This window comes from Schistocerca gregaria, chromosome 6, assembly GCF_023897955.1.
Source record: "Schistocerca gregaria isolate iqSchGreg1 chromosome 6, iqSchGreg1.2, whole genome shotgun sequence".
NCBI classification, from domain to species: domain Eukaryota; kingdom Metazoa; phylum Arthropoda; class Insecta; order Orthoptera; family Acrididae; genus Schistocerca; species Schistocerca gregaria.
The window spans coordinates 265,296,932-265,319,971 of NC_064925.1; the positions used below are offsets into that span (position 1 = coordinate 265,296,932).

Genomic DNA, 23,040 nt, shown 5'->3' on the forward strand with positions numbered 1-23,040 from the left:
TTGAGCATTTTGTGTGAGGCAGTATGTAAGGAGCACTGTGTTTACTGGATGACGGCGTTTCGCCAGCTGCTTGAGAGCTCTACCCATTTCCAGGTACCGGCTGGTGTGCCTCTGCGAGGTGGTGGATAAGAGAGGGCAGACGGCGGCACACGGGATGCGATTCCTCTGGGACGCCGAGCGGGACAACTTCGCCTGCTACACAATTGAGAAGAACTACTACTACATGATAGTCACCGTCTTCGGCATCTACACTGACTGAGCAAGACCCTCAGATTTGCTACACAAGTATTCTGTATCATTTTATTTTTCGAAAAATTTTTGCCGCTTTTTTAAAATATGCGCCTAGTATTTCCTGTCCATATTTGAGCAAATGAAATGTAAGCTTTCTGCACAACGTATTATTACTTTTTAAAAAAATCTATCAGTAGAGTGAATGAGACTTTCACAGTTTTCATTTACGTTAACTCAGAACATATCTGCAGTGATTATTGATGTGTAGTGTCTTTCATTAACAGTGATACTTTCTAAAAATTTAATTTCCATTTTCTAATGTATTTTGTTTGTGTTGCCAAGTTTGAGCGAGATTTCACTCTGTACCATCAGGAGCCGCCAGGAAGGTAACGAAATGCGCGAAGTGGGGACAGTATCCAGCATTAGTGGCCAGTGTTGAGGAAGAACTCAGTGTGTCACTTTCCAGACGACCTCAACGATGGCGGCTACTGAGACATCAACTGGGACAATCTTGCTAAAGGATTTGAGTCTGCATCCATACAAAGCTTGAACGGTGACTATAATTCCGCACTTTACAACCACTCATCCACATACTTTGCAGTGAACTACAACCACAATTAGATATCATTTGATAGGTTGTACAGCGTATATATGAATATTTAAAGGAGAGTGAGATTTTCATGTACGCCTTGTAAATAATTCTTAACGCTTATTACATGAAAGGTGACGGAGTGTCTTCATCATAAAAACGGCGTAATGAATGATTGCCTATACTAGTAGAGATTGGAACGCCAGTGGAGATTACATGGCAGACAGAACTCAAGCTTTGGATGGAAGGCCCGCACAGGTGTTGGTCCTGCTTAAAAACAGGAAGTAGCTAGACGGACGTCGTGGCACCTGAGCTCTGCAGCACAATAGGGTGACGGCCGGCCGCTATTGTAGTAGGGCCAGAAGGATAACCAGATGAACGCTGCATATTTTGCACGCAGGTGAGAGGAACGAAGAAGCGGCACCTCGTAAACTACGCAGGCTGGGTTATTTCCAAAGATTTTTACTCAGAAGCGTGCTATTGTACGAGTATAGCTTTTTCTCGTAAACTTTCCGCGACTAAAATGGTTGCTCGGCGTCCGGAAGAATCTGTAGAGAGGGAGAATATTTCGTGGTTTCGGAAATATGATTCGTTTTCGGAATTATGATGGTGGGGAGTTGAGCCTTGCTGGGAAGCCAGCGGGGGAAGAGACGAAGTCTTCCGTTGTGAGCGACCGTACAGACGGACTTGCTGTCTCTGCTCTCAGAAGAGTTTATACTTAGAACAGTTAGGTACTGTTCTGTTGCGAACCTATACGATTCTGGACTTCACCTCCGGGTTGGAGGTCGTCGTTGAGTACGCAGCGTTCGGTAATTGAGGGCACTCCTTCTGCCTATACTTACGTTGAGACGTTATCTGAACTCCGTCCTTGTGGCTGGGAGTTCGCGTTTCTCGTCCGTAGGACACAGACAGCAGAAGACAGTATTAGAGTATATTAGCCATAGCACTGCCTTCTGCCGTCCTAGTGTTTGAAGGAGTTTTATTTTGCGGCTGGAGTTCTTCCATCGACGCAGACGTGTACGAGAATCAGCACGCCGACGCACCAGACGCAGTACATACGGTGATATCGCAAACTGCTTCTGCCTATTTGGGTTATAAAGCTAAACAGCTGCGAACACGTTAGTTTCTTTCCACTGAGGTCCCACGCCACCGTAGAGCATCTTTGAAAGTAGTGTCTTCTAAAGTTTGGCACGTAGATGATGGCAGTCGTTTACCGTTATTGATATTAGATCGCGCAGTCATAATAAGTGGCAGAGTCGGGCGGTTGATTAGTAATTTTACTTAGGAAATGTAACCTTGCTAATATAAAGTTTTTTTAAAATCTACAATAAATATACAAGCAGGAACAACGTTTATCATTTAGTAGGATTAGTGGCCTTCATCATTCATTTATGCTTGGATTGTAATTTATAGAATTAAGTGATCCTAAGATCTGCTTCAGAGGGTAGTCAGACAGGGCCAAATCTTCACATTAACGTTTATTTTTTATCGTTGCGCACATTCATTTTATACCCGCCTGGAGTAGCACCACGGAAGCTGTAGTGACTCAAAGAGTTGAAACCACTAATGTTGGAAAGAGTAACTGAGAATTGGAGCCTTCGTGTGCGTCAGTGTGTTTCAACGATATTTTGTTTAGAACATAATTGCAACGTCTAAGCTTCAAAATAAAGCACAATATACTTTGTTGAGTGTTTTTTCATATTTTAAAAAATGTCACTCTTAATGAAAGACACTTTGTACCTTTCACATATCATTGCATTCCCTTGAACATTCTGAATAACATCCTTGGGATGGTAGCTCGTATGCTACCTGTGTGACATTAAAGAGATTTCGAAGGACTAAGCAACATTTTTTACATCAATATGGAGGGCGCTGTGTATATGGAGGAAGCACGTTGGATCCTTTACTTGTGCAAAGACGAGTTCATCAAGGCTGTGTATTTGCTCCTACCCTGTTTGGTATATTCTTCTCATCACTTCTCAAAGCTGTTTTTGGCGAGACAAACTGATGTATCTGTCTACATACCAGGGCTGACGGCAAACTTTACAACACCTCGATACTCAGATCCAAGCGCTATCGCGAGGACTTGTGAGTTACCTTTTATACGCTGATGATGTAGCATCAGTAGCACATACTCAAAGACGACCTTCAAAAGCTTGTAGATAAATTTGCTGCTGCATGCAAGGTCTTCTCCGTGTCTGTGAATTTAAAGAAGACAGAATACACAAATATGCTTGCCATAAAGGTAGATGGCTCGTTGATGAATGCAGCAAATTCTGTTATCTCAGTTCGCTAGTGTCACAAAACATTTTTCCCTAGACGACGAAGCAATCGTAAGAATTGGCAAAGCGGCACAAGAGTGTGGGACAACAAACACGATACGAGGACCACAAAAATGCGCGTCTATCAAGCACGCGTGCTAAGCAACTCTTGTATGGGAGTGAGATCCGGATATCATGCAGCAAACAAGAACATAAGCTCAACGCCTTACCTCTGAGCGGCTTATAAAGCCTTCTAGGGACATCATGGAGGGACCATGTGACAAATGAGACGATCCTCAATGCTGCGAATCCGCCAAATATCACCACCGCTCTGGAGGAAAGTCGCCTACGGTGGCTACGACACTTACATCGTATGGACCACTCCCGTCTTCCTGGACACACATTGCTTGGTGAAATAGCACATACCAAGAGACCCCATGGAAGACCTATGCTGCGCTTTTAAAGACTGCGTCAAGCAGATCCGAACGCATTTAATACTGACTGCAACCAATGGGAGAAACTCGTCGAAGACCGCAGCAGGTGGAGAAAAATCACCTAGGATGGTACCAAGTTCTAAGATGGTGCCTGTTCAACAACTTAGCTGCAAATGTAAAACGAGCGTGTAGACGAGCACTTCCGACGAACAACTCTTTTGGAGTGGTTTACACTTGCGCCAACCGTAGGCGTGAATTGGGCTCTCGTATTGGACTCTTGAGTCACCAATGAAAATACCTGCGAGATGCTACTTGAATCTTCCGTAAGGGAGTATGGGCCACTGATGAGACCACTGATGCAACGCCCAGAAGTAGTAGAGAATCGAACAGGCAAAAACACATGGCCCAGCATAAGCTCTTCCGTAACTCCCGTAAACTGACGGACGAAACGAGACAATACAAAAACGCAACACATGAAATAGGCAACAGAATATAGAGACTCTAAAAAATGAGGCTGACAAGAAGCTGGAAAAACTAAACAAGGATGTCTAGAGAACACGAACAAGGCTGTAGTAATATGAATGAATAGGAAAGGTAGACGTCACCTACGAGAAAGCTCAATATACCTTTGGAGAAAACCGAACCAGCTGCGTGAATATCAAGAGCTCAGATGACAATCCAGTACTGAGCAAGGTATTCAAAGATGAAAGGTGGAAGGAATAGGTAGAAGGACTATATAAGGAAATTTGAGTACAATACTGCACAGTACGTAACACAAAGGAAGATAGGCATTGCGATACTGCGAGAAGAATTTCATGGAGCACTGCAGACTTAGACAAGTTGTTGACATCCTTACATCCTTCCCGTGCCATGAAGATAATAATTCCAGTTCTAAAAAGGGCCGGTGGTAACACGCGTGAATATTATCGAATTATCAGTTTAACTCTTCTGGTGCCTCTGGTAAAAATATATACCACTGGCCTCTAATGTTGTTTATTACCTCACTTACTAGAAACAATCGACCTATCGGCATTACTAAGTACACAATATTCTATCCGGTAAGTATCAGTATCATTTTTATGTTTCTAAGTCATTAAGCTTGAGATATCAGCGAGCAACTGAGTAATTGTGTGAATAATTGCCGATGGTCTATGAAGCACTCGCCTTCAGAGGTGCTTTTGTGTTCATTTTACATTTCTGACCTTTGGATTTACGATTCTGATATATACAGCAAGTTTTCTTCCACGTTACACGTGTAAATGCATTCAGTTCGTTGTTACATAAAATTTTGCTGATTATATGCTGTGAGATGCTTCTTTTAATGACAAATGAATATTGCAGATAATATTTTTTCACAAATTAAATCTAAACTGTTAGCCACTGAGATACTTTAAATTATTTCCCCTGACACTACATATTACAATGATTACTGAAAAAATGTGAGATGATGAAAACAATTTATGCACACACTTGTGTATGTTATAACTTCCTTGCACGCTGTGTCGCTCTTCAGTGGATACAGGAGAGAAGAGTAGATGCTGCTCATGAAGACAGAATTCAGATATTAATTTAGTCAACGTCTAATATCGAATAGAAAATAATACATAAATTTGTTGCTGTCGTTACAGCGTTAGTTGCTAGCAGTAGCTTTGGATGCTGATACCTTGGCAGCAAGCTTGTACACTCTTCCATCGCCTGGCAACAAGTGTTTACTCATCAACAGCCTGGCAGGAAATGTCACCTGACTTAACTCCTCAAAACTAGCCTGTTTCTGCCACTGTATGAATTTTGCTGGCCGTCTGCAGAAGACCTTGCAAGTTATTAAATTTCTGAATAAGGTACCCAAACTTCTACTCTAATGGATTGTTTCATGGTTAACCAGTGATGGTCTGGTGATGGGAGGAAGTCAGAAAATGTCTCCTAATTCCTTAAACATTTCTAATCTCACCCACCCAAAAGGCTTACAAGTAGATACGTATGGGAAAGCATACCCTTGTACAGAAAATACTTACTGTGAGTCAATCAGAGTGCCGGAACTAAGATTTTAAACAAACATTCCTTTGCAGTGAGACTGCAGTTTTACAGTTGGCAGCCGGCCGTGGTGGCTTAGCGGTTCTAGGCGCTTCAGTCCGAAACAGCGCGACTGCTATGGTCGCAGGTTCGAATCCTGCCTCAGGCTTGGATGTGTGTGATGTCCTTCGGTTAGTTAGGTTAAGGTAGTTCTAAGTTCTAGGGGACTGATGACCTCAGATGTAAGTCCCATTGTGCTCAGAGGCATTTGAACCATTTTACAGCTGCCCTCCTGATTAACCTCTGTGGAAGAGATGTCTGGCTTTACATGTTACCTTTGCAAAAGGATTCCTTCCAGCACCATACACAACAGAGTTTTATGGCATATAGCCTGCTCCACTCTCCTGCTGTGCTAACATGGGGCAAAGCGAATTCTTCAGCTATTACCTAATATGGAGAGCAGCTTTCAGCTCTGGACATGTTTATCACTCCTCCTAGTACATTTAAATAAACTTCTGTGTTGTGTGGGTCAGCTATAAAGCTTACAAGGCTGCATAAAATAACATATACCCTCACTGTAATGAAACAGAAAGAAGAGAAGTAATTAGCTTAGCTGGCAGTACTGAATATTGTCTGCAGTAATGATGCAGCATTAAAGGTTCGACTAGAGAGTTAAGGGGATGTACATATGTTAACTGTAAAATATGTTGCGTGACAGTTTGGGGATAAACCGTCACATTACAGTAGGCATATTTTTTACTGATTTTTGGTCGATTTTTGTAGGTAGAAAGGGCATGATGACATTTGTAAACATTTCTTTTACGCCTAACGAATCTTTTCATGGAGGTACCATCGTACCATGACTGCTGAAATTCTGGCTGCCAGTGTAATGAACAGCAGGAAAGAGATAAAGAAAAAGACGTAGAATATTCAGAATTTAGATAAGACTGTCATACAGATGACGAACCTCGTATTGTTACAGTTTCAAACACTTCTGCACTAACTGATGATGGTTCGAGTAGCGCTGTGCCAAGTGGAACAGTGGGTGAAATGGAAATGGAAATGAGCGTTTGCCGTCATTGGCCGGGAGGCCCCTTACGCGGCAGGTCCGGCCGCCTTGGTGCAGGTCTTATTACATTCGACGCCACATTGGGCGACCTGAGCGCCGGATGGGTATGAAATGATGATCAAGACAACACCCAGTACCTGAGCAGAGAAAATCTCCGACCCAGCCGAGAATGGAACCCGGGCCCGTAGGACGGCAATCCGTCACGCTGACCACTTCGCTATCGTGGCGGACAGTGGGTGAAATGTCTAGTGCAGATGCAGTAGGTAGGATAGATTGTTCATCTCTGCCTGAAGCAGCATTACATAAAAGTCGTGAAACTGACTCTCATGCTGAAAAGACTGCAAATGTGGATTAATATGCGTGGTCTTAAGTTAGTTCTGGACCCCAGTCCTTTGGGAAATGTCTCCCTCCTGAGGATATATTTTTCTAACAGAGTTAGACGTTGCTAAATTTCTGCACTTTTTCAGATGTTTCCAGCACACATTTTGTAATCCTGATTGATTGGTATGAATGCTTCCTATCTGGTAACTGGTGGATAAACTGACAGTAGTTTTCTTGATTACTATGTCCAAAGAGTACAAACTGTTATGTATTTCATTGTTACGCTGGATAGAAAATTTTGACACTTAAATGGTTAAAAAGCCCTGGTGGTAAAATACAGACACTAATTATTAACAGAAGAGTGGGAAAAGTGATACAAACAGACTTCAGGAAGCATCAGTTTGGGTTCTGGAGAAACTTAGGAAAAATTCAGATCCTACTGCTTATCTCAGTAATAGGTTAAAGAAAGGCAATGACGTTTATTGCACCTAATATTTAGAGAAAGCTTTAGACAATGGTGTTGGAAATATAGACTTTGAAATTCTGAAGACAGTAGGGGTAAAATATAAGGAGCGAAAAGTTATTAACAACTTGCACGGAAAGCAGACTGCAGTTTATGAATCAAAGGACATGAAAGAAGGGAAGCAGTAGTTGAGAAGAGCATTGGAGAGAGATGAGTACTATACCTGATGTTAATCATTTCCTACAATGAGCAAGTATTAAAGAAAACCAAAGAGAAATGTGGAAACAGGATTGAAGTTCAGAGAGAATAAATGCTAATGGATGGCATTGTAGATCTGTCAGAGACGGTAAAGAAATTGCAAGAGGAACTGAATGGAATAGACAATGTGTTGAGAAGAAGTTATAAGATGAATATCCAGGGAAGTAAAACAAGGGTAACTGCAATCTTTCCTGGCGAGACATTGTCATCTTGGAAAAGTCGGGTTTCCTGGTAGTAATCAGCATCATACTTGTTCTCAGGGAGCAGCTGATGAAGACTGCGAGCTACGCAATCTAAATATCGTGCAAGTACTGCAAGACGTCGTGGTCTCCTGACCTTCATTGCTTACATATTCCTCCTCACAATCATATTCCGAACATCAAGACGCTTCATTCGAACCCAAACTCGATAAGATGAAGTCAATGTTGTATGAATTCATGTAAACGATATGCAAATAACCAGTAAATCGCAAGTGCACACCGAGATTGAAATACTCGAGGCTGGCATACACACGCACATTCAAGATACGACGGTCACAGGGGCTTTTAGTTCGGGAGAGGCAAACCACACGCCAGGGGGGCCGGTCCCTTCAGAGGATCAGTCAACCTATGTACGTCGGCCGGCGACCGCCTGTAGAGCAGACAGTTTTTGGCTGAGTGAAAGGAAGAACGACCCCGTGTTCGGCTTAAAAGCAAATACCGCTACATTGTGTGAGGGGCCCAGCTCCGCATTCTTTACAAACATAGCATGCAGTTTCAGAGGTTTCCACAGGGAGACAGCAAACGCCAAACGCCGATGCTACAGATTTCCGGATTGGTCGCCTTAAACGAAACGTCATTCTCCCGTCTGCTGATTGGCAGACGATATTCCTGACCCCTTTGGGCTGAAGGAGTAATGGAAGAGACCGAAAGAAATACCCCTTCACGTCTGGCATGGAGAGGGGCTGTTCCGTTGTCATTCTTGGAGCGAAAACACGTAACGAGAGCATGCGCGCTCGTACGTGCACTCAAAGAGCGAGGAACAAGTCTCTCCTCAGTACTTCACTGGGAGAGCACCTCTGTCGAGAGCGAATCGAAGTGCGACTCTATATTGAGTCCTTGCGATTAAGCGTTGTTCCCTGTGTTGGCCGCCATACTTATTGTGCGGTGTGAACGGACAGAGTTATAGTTAAACGCCTGCGAGCCAATTTTTAAGTGGCATCGCGGAGGACTGGTTATCTGACCGGTGTACCACGCCAATAGTTAGACTAGGGGCGAATAGGAGTCCTCGACTTCATCAAGGCATAGGGAGAGTTAGATTGGCGAAGATCAATCTAGATAGAACGAGAGTTATTTTACTTGTCAGCAGCGAGCGGCGCAGGCAGCAGTCATCGCAGCGTACCATATTGTGCGCTACAGCTCTTACGAGCGCCTTATTTCCTCCTCAACAGTACACTTCACCGCATTTCACATGCGACAGCCTTGATGGTGCCTACCAACATTCTAACGGATAATTATTCAAGTTTAGTAGGCACGGCTCTCAGCCATTCTGCCAAGTCAATAACAATCTTAAACTTTGGGTAGAAGTTTCATTAGCGAATCCTATCCTTGAGAGGTAACTTCACACTCCGAAAAGAACCTGGAAATAACTTGTTCAGTTCATAACTAAAAGCGCCATTGTGATTTCTCAGAATTTTAGCAAAATAAATAATAATTTTCATTATTTTCATGTTTTTCCTTACACTAACTAGCACTACTCCCACTAGTTACGTAAGAAATTTTGTGAATTTTTGTGTCAGTTCCTAACAGTGAACGACTCCAGAAGATATTTATTGCTGTAAGTTTTTCAGGCATTGCTCTATAGAACGTTAGGAGAGTCTGTATGACTTCTGTAGTAGTTTGGGGGTGGAAATTGCATCTTGCAGGAGCCACAGGGTAAAGGGGTACATCTCAGATTAACCCGTTGCGAAGAATGTCAGAATAGCACCCACACGCTCACAGTACGACACTGATTACCGGCAGAAAACCGATTTTCCAACATGACAAGGGTAACATCCTATCTAATTATGATGGATGCTGACAAGACATTTAGATTAGGAAATGAGAGACCACAAGTAGTAGGTAAATTTTACTATTTGCACATCAAAATAAATGGTGATAGATGTAGTGCAGATATATACTAGCAAATATATAAGTAAATAAAAATTTTAAAAAATGGTTCAAATGGCTCTGAGCAATATGGGACTTAAGATCGGTGGTCATCAGTCCCCTAGAACTTAGAACTACTTAAACCTAACTAACCTAAGGACATCACATCACACCCAGTCATCACGAGGCAGAGAAAATCCCTGACCCCGCCGGGAATCGAACCCGGGAACTCGGGTTTTTTTTTTATTATCAGATTGACTTGGTATATTTCACGAGAATTCAGACAACCATAGTCAAATCATCATGTAATATTAGCTGCAAAAAGAAAATCAACAAATTAGGTGAAACACAAATAAAACATTTCTTCTGAAGGGGAAGACCAACCCGTTACCCCACCCGTATGAATTTTGGGTGTATATATATACATGCAAAAGAGAGAGAGAAAAAAAAATTACGAAAAAATACAACAAGGGAGGGGACTCGAGCTCAGGGAAGAAACAGGAATCACAGGGGAACTTAACCAACCCCTTGACGGTTAAACACAAGAAAAAGCATATTCGCAAAAAGCGTTCGGTATTGTGGTAACCGCTGCCATTTCCAATGCGCAGTTGACAAATAATGGTGAAAAACGCGGGGATCTGGGTCATTACCGCCTTCAATGACGTAATGGACATAGTAACCCAAGAGCCAGACAATCGTGTTCGTTTTCGTCTGAGGAAAATAAGAGATGTCCGGATGTAAGAAGATGTCGTCTGGGAATGCGGTTTCAGGCCCTCTAGTAAGAAAAGCTAATTGACGGCGGACCCAGAGCCAATGATCCCGTCCGCAAGCAACTAGCCTGTGAAGTAAGGTGTCAGTTTGATGACATTCCTCACATTGATCAGTCGGACGAAGGCCAATACGAAAAAGACGATCACCAGTAGGTATCAGATGGTAAATGACCTTATACCACGTTGAAACAATCTCCATCGGCAAAATGGGAAGACTAAGATGAGACCAGACCGTTTTCCATGACGTTGACGGGGAAGCAAGTTCAACAGAAGAAGGGAAACATGCTGTACCCCAACGGATTTGTAACATGTTGGTAGTAATATGCGTCATAGAAAGTATATCAGCACCCAGAATACCGACAAGTACAAAGTATTCACGAATGTGCCGCAATTTAGGATTAATCCGTCCAACATCAACAGGAGGGGTCAGACTGGCCGGCCGGAGGCGGGAAAGTAAACGAGAGGTGACTGAATGCGGAGCCCGCGTACAGGTTAAAACATTGCGGCGGGCAAATAAGATGGACGTCTTCACTTTGATATCTGAAAGACCCAATCCTCCAAGCTTCCGAGGCCTGGCCACAACTACATACCGGACACGGAAGACATGGCGGCGCCACAGAAATCGACTAGACAGCTGTTTCAGCCTGCGGGCCATCATCGCGGGAAGCGGGAAGACCTGCGCAACGTAGTATATTTTACTGAAGACATAGGTCTCTAAAACCCGTGCCTTGTGAAGGAGGCTAAGGGAACGGCGGTCATGTTCAAGGATCGCCCCGTGAACACGACTCGTAACCTCACGCCAATTTAGTGCCGCCATTTTGATCGGATTACGATCCACTATGATCCCCAAGGTCTTATGGCGATCGACAGCCGTCGCCCAAGGAATGACGACATGATCAAAGCCTCTCAACGGCAGGAACGTGCATTTGCGATCATTAATGCGAGCACCAGCAAGACCACAAAATGAATCCAAGGTATCCTTAAGCCGCGGTATATCCTCGGCATGTCGTACTAAAACCATGACGTCATCGGCGTATGCACGGACTGCAAAAATTTCCCCCAATATATTCCAGCCACGTAAGTGCATGGTGAGATGGCGAAGTAAGGGCTCTAAGGATAGAACAAAAAGTGACATGGATAAGGGGCTTCCCTGGGGTAACCCCCGTCTGATCGATATCCGGGGGGTAGGGTGACCGTTCACAATCACCGAGACACTGATACCGGTAAAAAGATTAGTTAAGACTTGTCGAGCATCATTATTAAAGCCGACAGCGGTGAGCACTCTCGATAAAAAATCATGGCTGACGCGATCGAACGCTTTTTGGAAATCAAGAAAAAGCAAAGCCCCTGGGATATTAGCGGCAGCCGCCACCGAGATTACATCGCGACATTCGAGAACGGAAGTCAGTATCGTGCGTCCGGGCACACAGCTTTGGTGGGCGGCAATAATGGTATCGAGCAGCTTAGAGAGACGGATATTAATTGCTCGAGCGACAAGTTTATAATCAAAGTTAAGGAGAGTAATACGACGGAGGGAATAAATTGCTGGTCGACCTGTGGATTTCGGGAGGAGGACCATTCTGCCTTCCTGAAAAGGAGCAGGAAGTGAGACTCCCCGCATCACTTCATTTACCATTGACGTTAAGGTGTCACCAATGAGCGGCCAAAATTGAACATAGAACTCCTTAGGAATACCATCTAATCCAGGCGACTTGCGGGACTGCGATCCTGCAACAACATCATATATGTCATCCTTCTGAAAGGGACGCAGAAAGGCGTCGTTTAATTGAGGAGTGACGACGCGAGGCAGCAAGGAGGTAAAGTCGTCAAGAGAGGTTGCCGCCGGGACATGAGTATCGTACAGATCAGTAAAATATGTGTAAACGAAGTCAGAAATGTCACGGTGAGAGGTGAACACGCGGCCGTCAGCGGTTGTGAGGGAGGCAAGGCACCCACGTTTCCGGCGCGACCGTAAACGGACTAGATGGTAGAGTGACGTCAGTTCCTCTTGTAGAAGGGAACGTGGTTGAGACCTCGTCCGCAGGCCCTCCATTTGAATGCGTTTGAGCTGCAGCAATTTGGCTTTGATGCGCTGTATATCAGTAACCCGGAGGGGAGCATGCGTAGCACTATCGTACAGTTGACGTAAGACAGAATAGTAAAATTCTTGCGTTCGTCGATCTTCTGCCACCTTCGCAGCCCCAAAACGCATGAGAGCCCTACGGATGTGTGGTTTTGCATACAGTGTCCACCATGCCACGATAGACGGGTACCGGTCCATAGTACGAGAACAACGAGTCCAAATGTCCTCCAGGACGATACCAAGGGAGGTATCTTGCAAATACGCGATATTGAGCATCCAAGGAGGACGAAACAATTTCACCGGTTGTCGCTCGTAATTAAACGTAACGGCTACAGCGCAATGATCAGTAAAACAGGCTGGTATCACATCAACAGCCAGAAGTTGCCCACACAAGGAATCGGAAAGGTAAAAGCGATCGAGGCGACTGCTAGACGTGGGAGTAAAGTAGGTATGTCGCACAAGTGTAGGATAGCGAGAAACCCACACGTCACGCAGGTGCAAGGAGCGCACAAGGTCGTCGAGTTCTTTACTGAAATTAAAATTAGGAGACTGATCTACCGGCCGTAGAACACAATTGAAGTCCCCACCTAAAATTATCTTTGTCGGGGATTTACGAAGCAGGTAAATGACTTCTTCTTTATAGAAATTCGAGCGTGCGGTAGTACAACCCGAACCAGAAGGGGCATAAAGAAGGAGTAAACTGAGATCATAAAACGTGCACCCGATCCCCCTTCCACTGTCGAGTACTTCGAAATTCATCAACGGAATGCCTTCTCTATAAAACAAGGCAGTGCCCGTAGAAAGTTCGGAAGCGACATTAAAAAACGTCGAGAACCCAGGAATGGAAAACTGGTCGAATAGGACTTCCTGTAAAAAAACAACATCTGCCCCAGACTGATAGATAAACTGTCGCAAAGCGGCGAGCCGAAGCTCAGAACATATTCTGTTAATATTCAGAGTAAGAAATGTATATGCTTGCATGGAACTTCAACCTAGAAAGAAAAACAAAGATCGGTAGAGAGCCGTCACCTGACGGAGCAGCATACAAGTAATCATACCAGAAACAAGCGTTGAACCACAGAGAGAAAAACTACGAAACAGAACCCTCATCTTCCCACTGCTTTTTCTTCGGCCGTGACGCGGCTCTCCGTGGCTGTTTACGGATTCGACTGCGGCTCCGCGGTGCCGACGCTGCAGCGTTCGGCTGCGTAGGAGCATCATGTAGACATTCCGTGTCAGATTGCGAGAGAGAGGCCTCTACATCCCACTCGTCCGCAGACATGGGTTCACGGTGGGACAGTTGGTGAATAACAACGGGATCCACTGGCTCTGGAGAATCAATCAGTTGTTTGATGGGAGGAGGCTGTGACCCAGAGGGGGCGACAGAAATTCCAGAAGGGGGATGCGAAACAGAGTCAATAGGAGAAGTGTCAGAGAGCACCGGAGAAGACACGTGGCAACCAGAAGCAGGTTCCGTCACGGGCGTCTCCGAAGAGGCTGCCGCGGTAGCAGGAACAACGTCAGATAAGGTGTCAGGGAGCTTCTGCAAAGGCGTGATAGCACCTGTGGCTTCCTCATCCACGATTTCCGACTGAGAAAGAGAGTCCTTTACCGGAGGCCCATCGGAAGGGCGAGCCAATCAGGAAGATTCATCAGCCGCATCATCCTGTGTTCGCCGACGCTTGTTGTGAGAAATCAGCGCGGGAACATCGGAATTAAGGGCAGCAACATCCCTACTCAAGGACAACGGGGGAAAATCACGGCCGTTGTCGGGCAACGGATCACTGCGTCCCTCAGTAACAGTGAGCGATTCAGTCCGAGATCCTTGCGGGAGAAGATCAGCTAAAGTCAATTTTTTACGCTGTTCGTATGTAGGTTTTAATACCACCACACGCCGCGGACAATTAGTACGGAAATGACCAGTTTCATTACAATAATAACATGTTCCTTCCTGGCCACTGTACGTGATATGGACCCTATAACCACATACCTGTAGGTGAGAAGGAATAGGTTTTTTGACCACCATTTCCACCGACCGAATACCACTATATACCTGTAAGCGGTGCTGAGCAGACCAGCGTTCCTTTCGAATATGGCGTACGTCCCCATAAGGAAGCAAAACGGACTTCAGAAAAGAGTCGTCAACCTCGGGCGGAAGGTTAAATACCCGAACATTCGTATATATCACTTCTGCATTTGCCAAGAGAACCATACTAGTGGAACCATCACGGTGCGTAAAGGGTACCTGAGAACCATGACGAGAAAGTAGCCTATCAACCTGGAGCGGGTCAAGAAACTTAACAAAAAACACATATAATTCGCTGTCGAAATATGCGGTATGCACCTGATCAGTAGTGACCTTAACTGTATCGACTAACCAGTCATGTATCTCCAAAGAACAGGGCTGGACGTGACGCGTGGATTTGTCAAAGGTAAAACTGACTGTACCTGTACGCGGAACTTTCGTGGGAACCATGGTGGACATCACGGCGAGAGACGACGCCGCGACAGGAAGGGCCGCACGAACACCAAACACCAGCCGACAACCAGCGATGCGACGCGCACGGAGACCAACACGGCACTAAACTGACAGGAGGAAAAACGCTGCGCTACGGTAGAGGTGGAACTAAGAGCACGACCTAGTCGCCCGACGCGCGAAGCGAGAATGACACCAACTGTGGTTCGGGAAGCGAGAACGCTACCGAACGACCACGAGCTGCGGACGGTTAACTTTATGTGAGCTGAAAGTGGCGGGTTTGGGTCCGCCAAAGTCTCACCAAATCTCGTTTAAAAGGGGGGGGGGGGGTTGGGGAAACAATGAAAGTCTCACGCCAACTTTTTAATTCAGGAGATTACATTGTGATGACGGATAACATTCTATTTTATGTAATTAACCTCGAGCGTCTACACTGCCTACCGGTCTTTATGGCCTCTCCAAACTGGACTGAACTGAATGCTTTACAAGTGCGTATGCCTGGGATTCGCCAATTTGAGCCAAGTGGCACATAAGTATCAGTTTCATTCTTGTGCGTTGTGTGTGTGTGTGGGGGGGGGGGGGGGGAGTTCCCCGCCGCGCCAGTCGACATCACTGCGTGCCAGGCGTTGAGTCATTCACGGTATTCTGCAACGTATCTAAAGCCGACGTTACTGCGTTCCACAAGAATTTGTAACAAAACATTTACGATGCAAATGTTAAGCGCCGTGCCAACAACTCGAACTTCGTTGATCGTTAGTGGGAGGAAGCTAAGCTGAGGTTCACAGACAAGAATTCTCGGTACAAACAATGTTGTCGTTCATCTGTAAGGCAAGTAACGGTCAAATGAGATTTAATGTACATATTAAATCAATAAAACGTCAGTTTTTAGGGATCTGTCAAAACAGTTAATATTGTTTCCGTGGAGTCTTTCTTGTCCATCTATCTCTGTTTGCCTGTCCGTCCAAATACTGCTAGGGTTGGCCTGTTTAAAGCAGTGTTTTTAATCACGTGTTAAAAACATTGATTAATGCACTTTCCAAAAGAAACGTGTTTTAATGAAGTCTTTTAATCAGGGTTTAATCAGTGTTTGAAACAAATAAAAAACTTAAATTTTATGTATTTTCAGCCGACTACAGGGTAAACGTCTTGCGGAGGGAGGGGGGGGGGGAGGGGGGGGGGAGGGGGGGGAGGGGGGGGGGGGGCGGTCCACTATATCTCGCCAAATGCTTCCAATCTATTGAATGAAGGAGGGTCCGGATTTCAAAAAATAAATGTCATGTTATTTACGAACGTTCCGTAACAAGTGTCAGTTATGAAGTATCAAAAACAACGATACAGAATTCGAGGAAATTGGTACAGATTATAGAATCGTCGATAAACGAAAATAGACCAGGGTAAAACAAATCAGATCCGAAGTTTGAAGAAGAACTGTCATTATTTTTGTCTTCTTATCTGCAAGTTAAATTTACAGATAACTGAGGTATGCTACTTCCTTCAGTTACGGCACGTGGGGTTTTTTAAATTCAGGATGACTCACTCACTGAAACGAGTCTAGTCCTATTTAAATTTCTTCGAAGAGGCAACGCTTCAGGAAATAACTTCCGCACTATGCGAAAAGAAAGGCAGTGGAGAACTATCGGCAGCTGTTGTTTTCCGAAAATATTTGAGGTCAAAAAAGGTCACGAAAGATAAAGCAAAAAAAAAAGGAATTCCAGTTTCAAGAACAAATTGAAATAAAAAGGAAGACTAACTGATGGCTTAATAGTCCACAAATCCGTTAGGAACGAACAAATGTTACCGAAACATAACGCAAGTTGTCTGCTTTCCACCCTGCAATAAGGAATTGTATTAACAAAAACTGAAGAACCTAGTACATAAGGAAGTACACTACTGGCCATTAAAATTGCTACATCACGAAGATGACGTGCTACAGACTCGAAATTTAACTGACAGGAAAAAGATGCTGTGGTATGCAAATGATTAGCTTTTTCAGAGCATTCACACAAGGTTGGAGCCGGTGGCGACACTTACAACGTGCTGACATGAGCAAAGTTTCCAACCGAAGCGTGTATTCGTAATCACCATACTGGCGTATCACCCGGTGTGATGGTATGGGGTGCTATTGGTTACACGTCTCTGTCACCTCTTGTTCACATTGACGGCACTTTGAACAGTGGACGTTACATTTCAGATGTGTTACGACCCGTGGCTCTACCCTTCATTCGATCCCTGCGAAACCCTACATTTCAGCAGAATAATGCACGACCGTATGTTGCAGGTCCTGTACGGGCCTTTCTGGATACAGAAAATGTTCGACTGCTGCCCTGGCCCCTGGCCAGCACATTCTCCAGATCTCTCACCAATAGAAAACGTCTGGTCAATGGTGGCCGAGCAACTGGCTGGTCACAATACGCCATTCACTACTCTTGACGAACTGTGGTATCGTGTTGAAGCTGCATGGGCAGCTGTACCTGTACACGCCATCCAAGCTCTGTTTGACTCAATGCCCAGGCGTATTAAGGCCGTTATTACGGCCAGAGGTGGTTGTTCTGGGTACTGATTTCTCAGTATCTATGCACCCAAGCTGCGTGAAAATGTAATCACATGTCAGTTCTAGTATAATATATTTGTCCAATGAATACCCGTTTATCATCTGCATTTCTTCTTGGTGTAGCAACTGTAATGACCAGTAGTGTATTCACAAGGGAAACTGCAGCAGCAATTGATGTCGCTACATACCCATCAGCATCCATTTCAATAGAAGCGACAACGGGAGGAATCAGCAATACATTTTACGATAAGAAAGAAGCACTTACTGCAGATGCACTTAAGAGCGTATCGAATGGTGCGTTTTACTTCAGTATAATTGCATACAATCATTTGTGTATAAAGTGACCACAATTAATTTATAATACTGCTAACGTATAAGAGTGACGGTTTATATCCTCTCAATAGCTCCGCTTCCATAGCGGTATCCATCGACAAACTAGAGGCCAGATTCTACATATCCACGTTTGCAATCTTCACTGTGGGAACTACCACCGCTTTTCGGTCTTCTCGTCCGTTCTTCGATATCCATGACCACAGTCAAACTACGTTATCTTCGATATCTCCTGCCTGATATCTCATACCCACATGAACAACTGCGCATTATTACACAAGGGAGGGCTATAACAATGTTTCATTCTGTTTTACATTTATACGCTACTGTGCGTGGCATATGGTACGAGACGCGTATTTAAAATAATTACTGTTCTGAAATACGGCCGCTGGAACTTTACTGTCGTTGCACTGCGCATGCTCGCAGAGTACTTTCGGGTGTTGGCTGTTCACAAACGCCAATGCGACGAACGTTTTTTATACGTGTTTAAAATGGCTCGCCCGATTGGAAATCTCGCCCCTTGCGAAATAAGTGCTGTTATTTATCTCATAAATGCAATACACGTGGCAGCTGCCGTAACTCATCTGCAGAATAGTAAAGTGTATGAAGAAAACAGTTCGAGCGCGGGAATGCTTAGAAAATTGTGTAGAGTATATCAAGCATTGCGCACATATGTGCAAGATGCGAAACGAAGTGGGCGACTTTCGGTCATTACTGACGACCAGGTGTGAAAAGTTTATTAAAAAAGTCGAGAAGGTACACGCTGCCCAATTTTATCACTGTCTCATGTTATTCTACGCTTTCCAAGAAGTGGTCTTTTTGAATCTGCGACAGAACGTTTACAGCAGCAGAAGTTGTGTGCACTCTCAGTTCCAAAAATTATGAATAAGTTGCACCAGAAAATTGTTTAGCCAGTGCAGTGACGTTTTCCCAGAGATACTTCATCGAAGGGAGTAGATCATTCATCTAAATTGTCACTGTTCACGAGACATGTGTTGCTTGCGATATGGGTCAGAACAATAATCTTTGGAAAGGACGTATTCGACGTCTTCTAAGAAACTGAAGCTCTAGCAAAGAATTTCAGGGCAAAAAATCGTATGCACTGTGTTTTAGGAAATGCAGGGTATTTCACTTGTCGAGTTTTTGTCTCCGGGTAGCACAGTCACCGTAGATAGTTACTGTCAGATCTTGAAGAAACTGCACCGTCCAGCCCAAAACAAATGACGTGGTATGCTCGGTAGAAGAATCAAAAATGTTCAAATGTGTGTGAAATCTTATGGGACTTAACTGCTAAGGTCATCAGTCCCTAAGCTTACACACTACTTAACCTAAATTACGCTAATGGCAAACACACACACACCCATGGCCGAGGGAGGACTCGAACCTCCGCCGGGGCCGAGACAGCAAGAGACCGCTCGGCTAATCCCGCGCGGCGGTAGAAGGATCGTTTGCTGCTCGACATGCACATGCCCTTATGGTTCATCCCACTTGACTGGAAACAATTTCATCACCCGCCTTTACAGCCCTGACCTAGCGTCTAGTGACTGTCATTTGTTCTTATGCCTAAAGAACCACATTGCCGGTCAGTGCAACTAGGAATATGACGATGTCAAAATGTGAGTACATGGCTGGTTAAAAAAACGAGGCGGCAGATGTCTGCGACGAAAGATTAAAGAAATCGAACATACGATACTGAAAATACTTTAAAGTAGATTGAAATTTCGTTGAAAAGTAAATTAACGTCCAAGATGTCATGTAAATATAAAGGTGGATTAACCTTGTTTTTAGAATAAATTTGCGCTTGGCAGCAAACGGTTAGCTCACTTGGAATCTCCTCGCAGATTACACCTGTATGCCGTACTAGGAATCGAACAGTTAAGTTGTCTTTTAAGTAAAGTTAGGTAGTATAATCAAGGTATTTTAACCTCATGCTTTGAACAAAATACTTTCCTCGGTTTAAAATTCTTTTCTAAAAAGTGCCAAAATCAAGATGAGTGCTCTCCATACCAGGCTTTGCAGGACTAGCTTATGGAAAACGTTTCCCCCAAATTCTTTTATGCCTGCCTCCCAATAAATGGTAGTAAAGTAGTGGAGCCTTTAAAAAAAGAGAAACGAAATATGAAAACTTTAACCACACCAAGAAGGCTGATCTATTACTTAATGAAATTTGTCATTAAAATACATCCTATTTTCTAACCAACAGCTCACTTCATAGAATCAGTACTAGAAATAAGAATAATCTTCACAAACCTTTAAATTCACCTAATATGGTCCAGAAAGATGACCATTGTTAGTGAACATCATTTCCGTAACTTGCCAGCAGCCATAAAAAAAGGAACCTAAAGGATTTACTGAAGGCCAACTCCTTTTACTCCATTGATAAATTTCTTGGTAGGACCAACTGATACGAATATGTCACTAATAGTTTCAAGTACTCTTAGTATAAATACAATGCAACTTTTTGTACAAATTCAGTGCAACAATAATAACTTGTAAATAAGTGTTGCGAAATGATTGTTCTATTTGATGATGCATGACTACAACAGCCTACAGTTTAGGATTGTGTATTTTACTTATTCCACATCGATGAGGAACATTTCACTTGAGATCTGTCGAAGTTATACTAACACAATTGTTTTTCTTTGTAAACATTTATTTTGTAATGTTTCCTCTCTAGCATGTTCTACATCCTGAAGGATCTCCTCGCTATAGATCCATTGGAGTGAGAAGTACTTTTACCTAATCTGATAATGTTAATTCATGTCTAAAGACTGATATGGAAAGGGGCAGATAATTTCAAGAAGTTTTATTAGTAGTAGCCAAAGGTGTCTGTTGTAGTTTACAAACTGGTTTTTATCTAAGCGAGAGACCACTGATTTAAGAAAAGAGCAGCGAGTTCCATATAATTACATCACACTATTATCCTGTTTTTTTTTCCATATATGCCTATCCCCAACGGTGTTGCGTCGATACTCCTCATTCATTAACTTAACTACTTTTCAACATTCTCTAACACCACATGACACTGCTTGGATTCTCTTCTTCTCCGATTTTCTCACAGTCCACGACTCCTTTCCACACACTGTAGTACTCCAAACGTACATTCTCGGAAATTTCTTCCCAAATCGAAGCATAAATTTGATACTAAGTCAGAAATGCCACTACTAGTCTTCAGTTTGTATGCTCGACGTTACTTCTGCCATGTGTTGTTTTGCTTTCAAGGTGTCGCGTTTCCCTTGTGTCTACTAAATGGTCCCCAATTTCCATTTTAAGCTTATCACTAAACTCATTGCTGTTACCGCGCATAACTTTTATTGTTTTTGGTTACTCTCAAGCCATTTTCTGTGCTCATTAGATTTGCTTATTCCATTCAGTAGTTGCTATCAGTCTTCGTCGCTTTTACTGTGAATAGCAATGTCATCAGAGAACTTTATCAGTGGTGTATTTTATCATTGATATTCTTTTATTCTGAACTTTCACACTTCAACGGGCAATGCAGAGACGTTTTTCTGATCTAAAAGAGGCATACAGAAGCAACGGGTAAGACTTAATTATTCTGCCTAATAGGGGGTCAGTGGCAGACAGTTCCATTAATTACACTTCCCATTCTCAATCCAGTCCGTTCTGTATCCATTTCATTTATTAGCCATCACAGAGGTCTACAAACATTTCTTTTGTTTCCATCATTGCTTCTTTGATGTACAGCTTGAACAGTAGGGGAGAAAGACTGCGTCCCTGCATTATGCCCTTTCTTATTCCTCCAAACATCTTGTGGCCCACCATTCGTATTGCTCCTTCTTGTTTTTAATAGAGACATGTGGTTCAGTTCTGTTACCAAAGTTCTCGAAGAGTTTGTGACCGATTACTTCAAATTTTATACTTGACACGCTAATAAACTTTTGGACGTACATAGGGTACTTATCGTTAACAGGGAAACGTTGTTAGCAAATATCTGTAAAAAGGTTTTGAGCAACTTACTTGAAATACTAACATTATGTGTTAATAAAAGTCTGGCCAGACGTGAGCTATACATTTTTGATACATATGGTAGCAAAATTGTTAGTAAATATCTTGAAAAGTTCTTGATCGACTTACTTGAAATTTTTACGTGATGCACTAATGAAAATTAGGCTATATATTTTTCTTAACAACAACGTACAGCTTTTCTGTTGAAGCCAATTACAAGAAAAAACTGGTATGCCCTGAAAATGTGTAGTTTTGTTTTGTTTCTCGCAGTCGGCGGTATTTTAACCATTGTACGGATTGGTTCTCCCATATATTCTTTCTCCTTACATGTAATTTTAAACAAAAATTGTACACACAAACATGTGCTATTTTTTGCTTGCAGTTGGTTTTAACAGAAAACAGGGAAGTTATATTTTTGGCTTATCGACTGATGATTATAATATACTCAAAAACAGAACACTTTGAGCGACTAGAGATATGACATTCATATTCACAGTACATGTACTTTAGCACGTTCAGCAGAAATGAATAACGTTTGAACCATGTCGGATCGCGGGTTCAGAGTCAACATCGATATCGCGGCGCAACACCACCTACCGTTAAAATGTACCTGTGGCTCTCATTGTCCCTATAAACCGAAGGTAACGGATCAGTGTGACTGGAGCATAGGTGCAAACTATCGTCCGAGAAGTTCGACACCGCATTCGAATGGCATTGCAGGACAGATCTGCATCCTCCTCGGTTCTGGCGCTACTTTTGGACAACGTAACACATCGTACGCTATCAGTGGTGACAGTCCGTCGCCATTTATTACGGCATGGGTTATGTGTATGTCGTCCACTTATACGTCTACCTTTGACGAATGTGCAGAGACATGCCAGACGGCAATGGTGTGTGGAACAGTGTCACTGGGCACAGATATGGCATCAGATAGTGTTTTCGGACGAATCCAGGTTGTGTTGGTTTGAAAACGATGGTCGCAGTTTAGTCCGCCGCAGACAGGAGCAGCGGCATCACAGTGACTGCATTCGCACAAGACATGCAGCGCCAGCTCAAGCCCTTATGGTGTGGGCTGCTATTGGGTACAACCACAGATCACAGC

The 23,040-nt window shown here is 43.6% G+C and overlaps 1 protein-coding gene across 1 annotated transcript in view; it reads left to right on the forward strand.

The window, feature by feature from the left end:
* Positions 1–439, forward strand: part of LOC126278820 (translation initiation factor IF-2-like) — a 329,625-nt gene extending 329,186 nt beyond the window's left edge. Inside the window, exon 7 of the mRNA XM_049979094.1 lies at positions 94–439. Within this exon, the coding sequence (XP_049835051.1) occupies positions 94–259 (166 nt within the window). The 3' untranslated portion in view covers positions 260–439. The remainder of the gene's footprint in view (positions 1–93) is intronic.
* Positions 440–23,040: the final 22,601 nt, after the last annotated feature.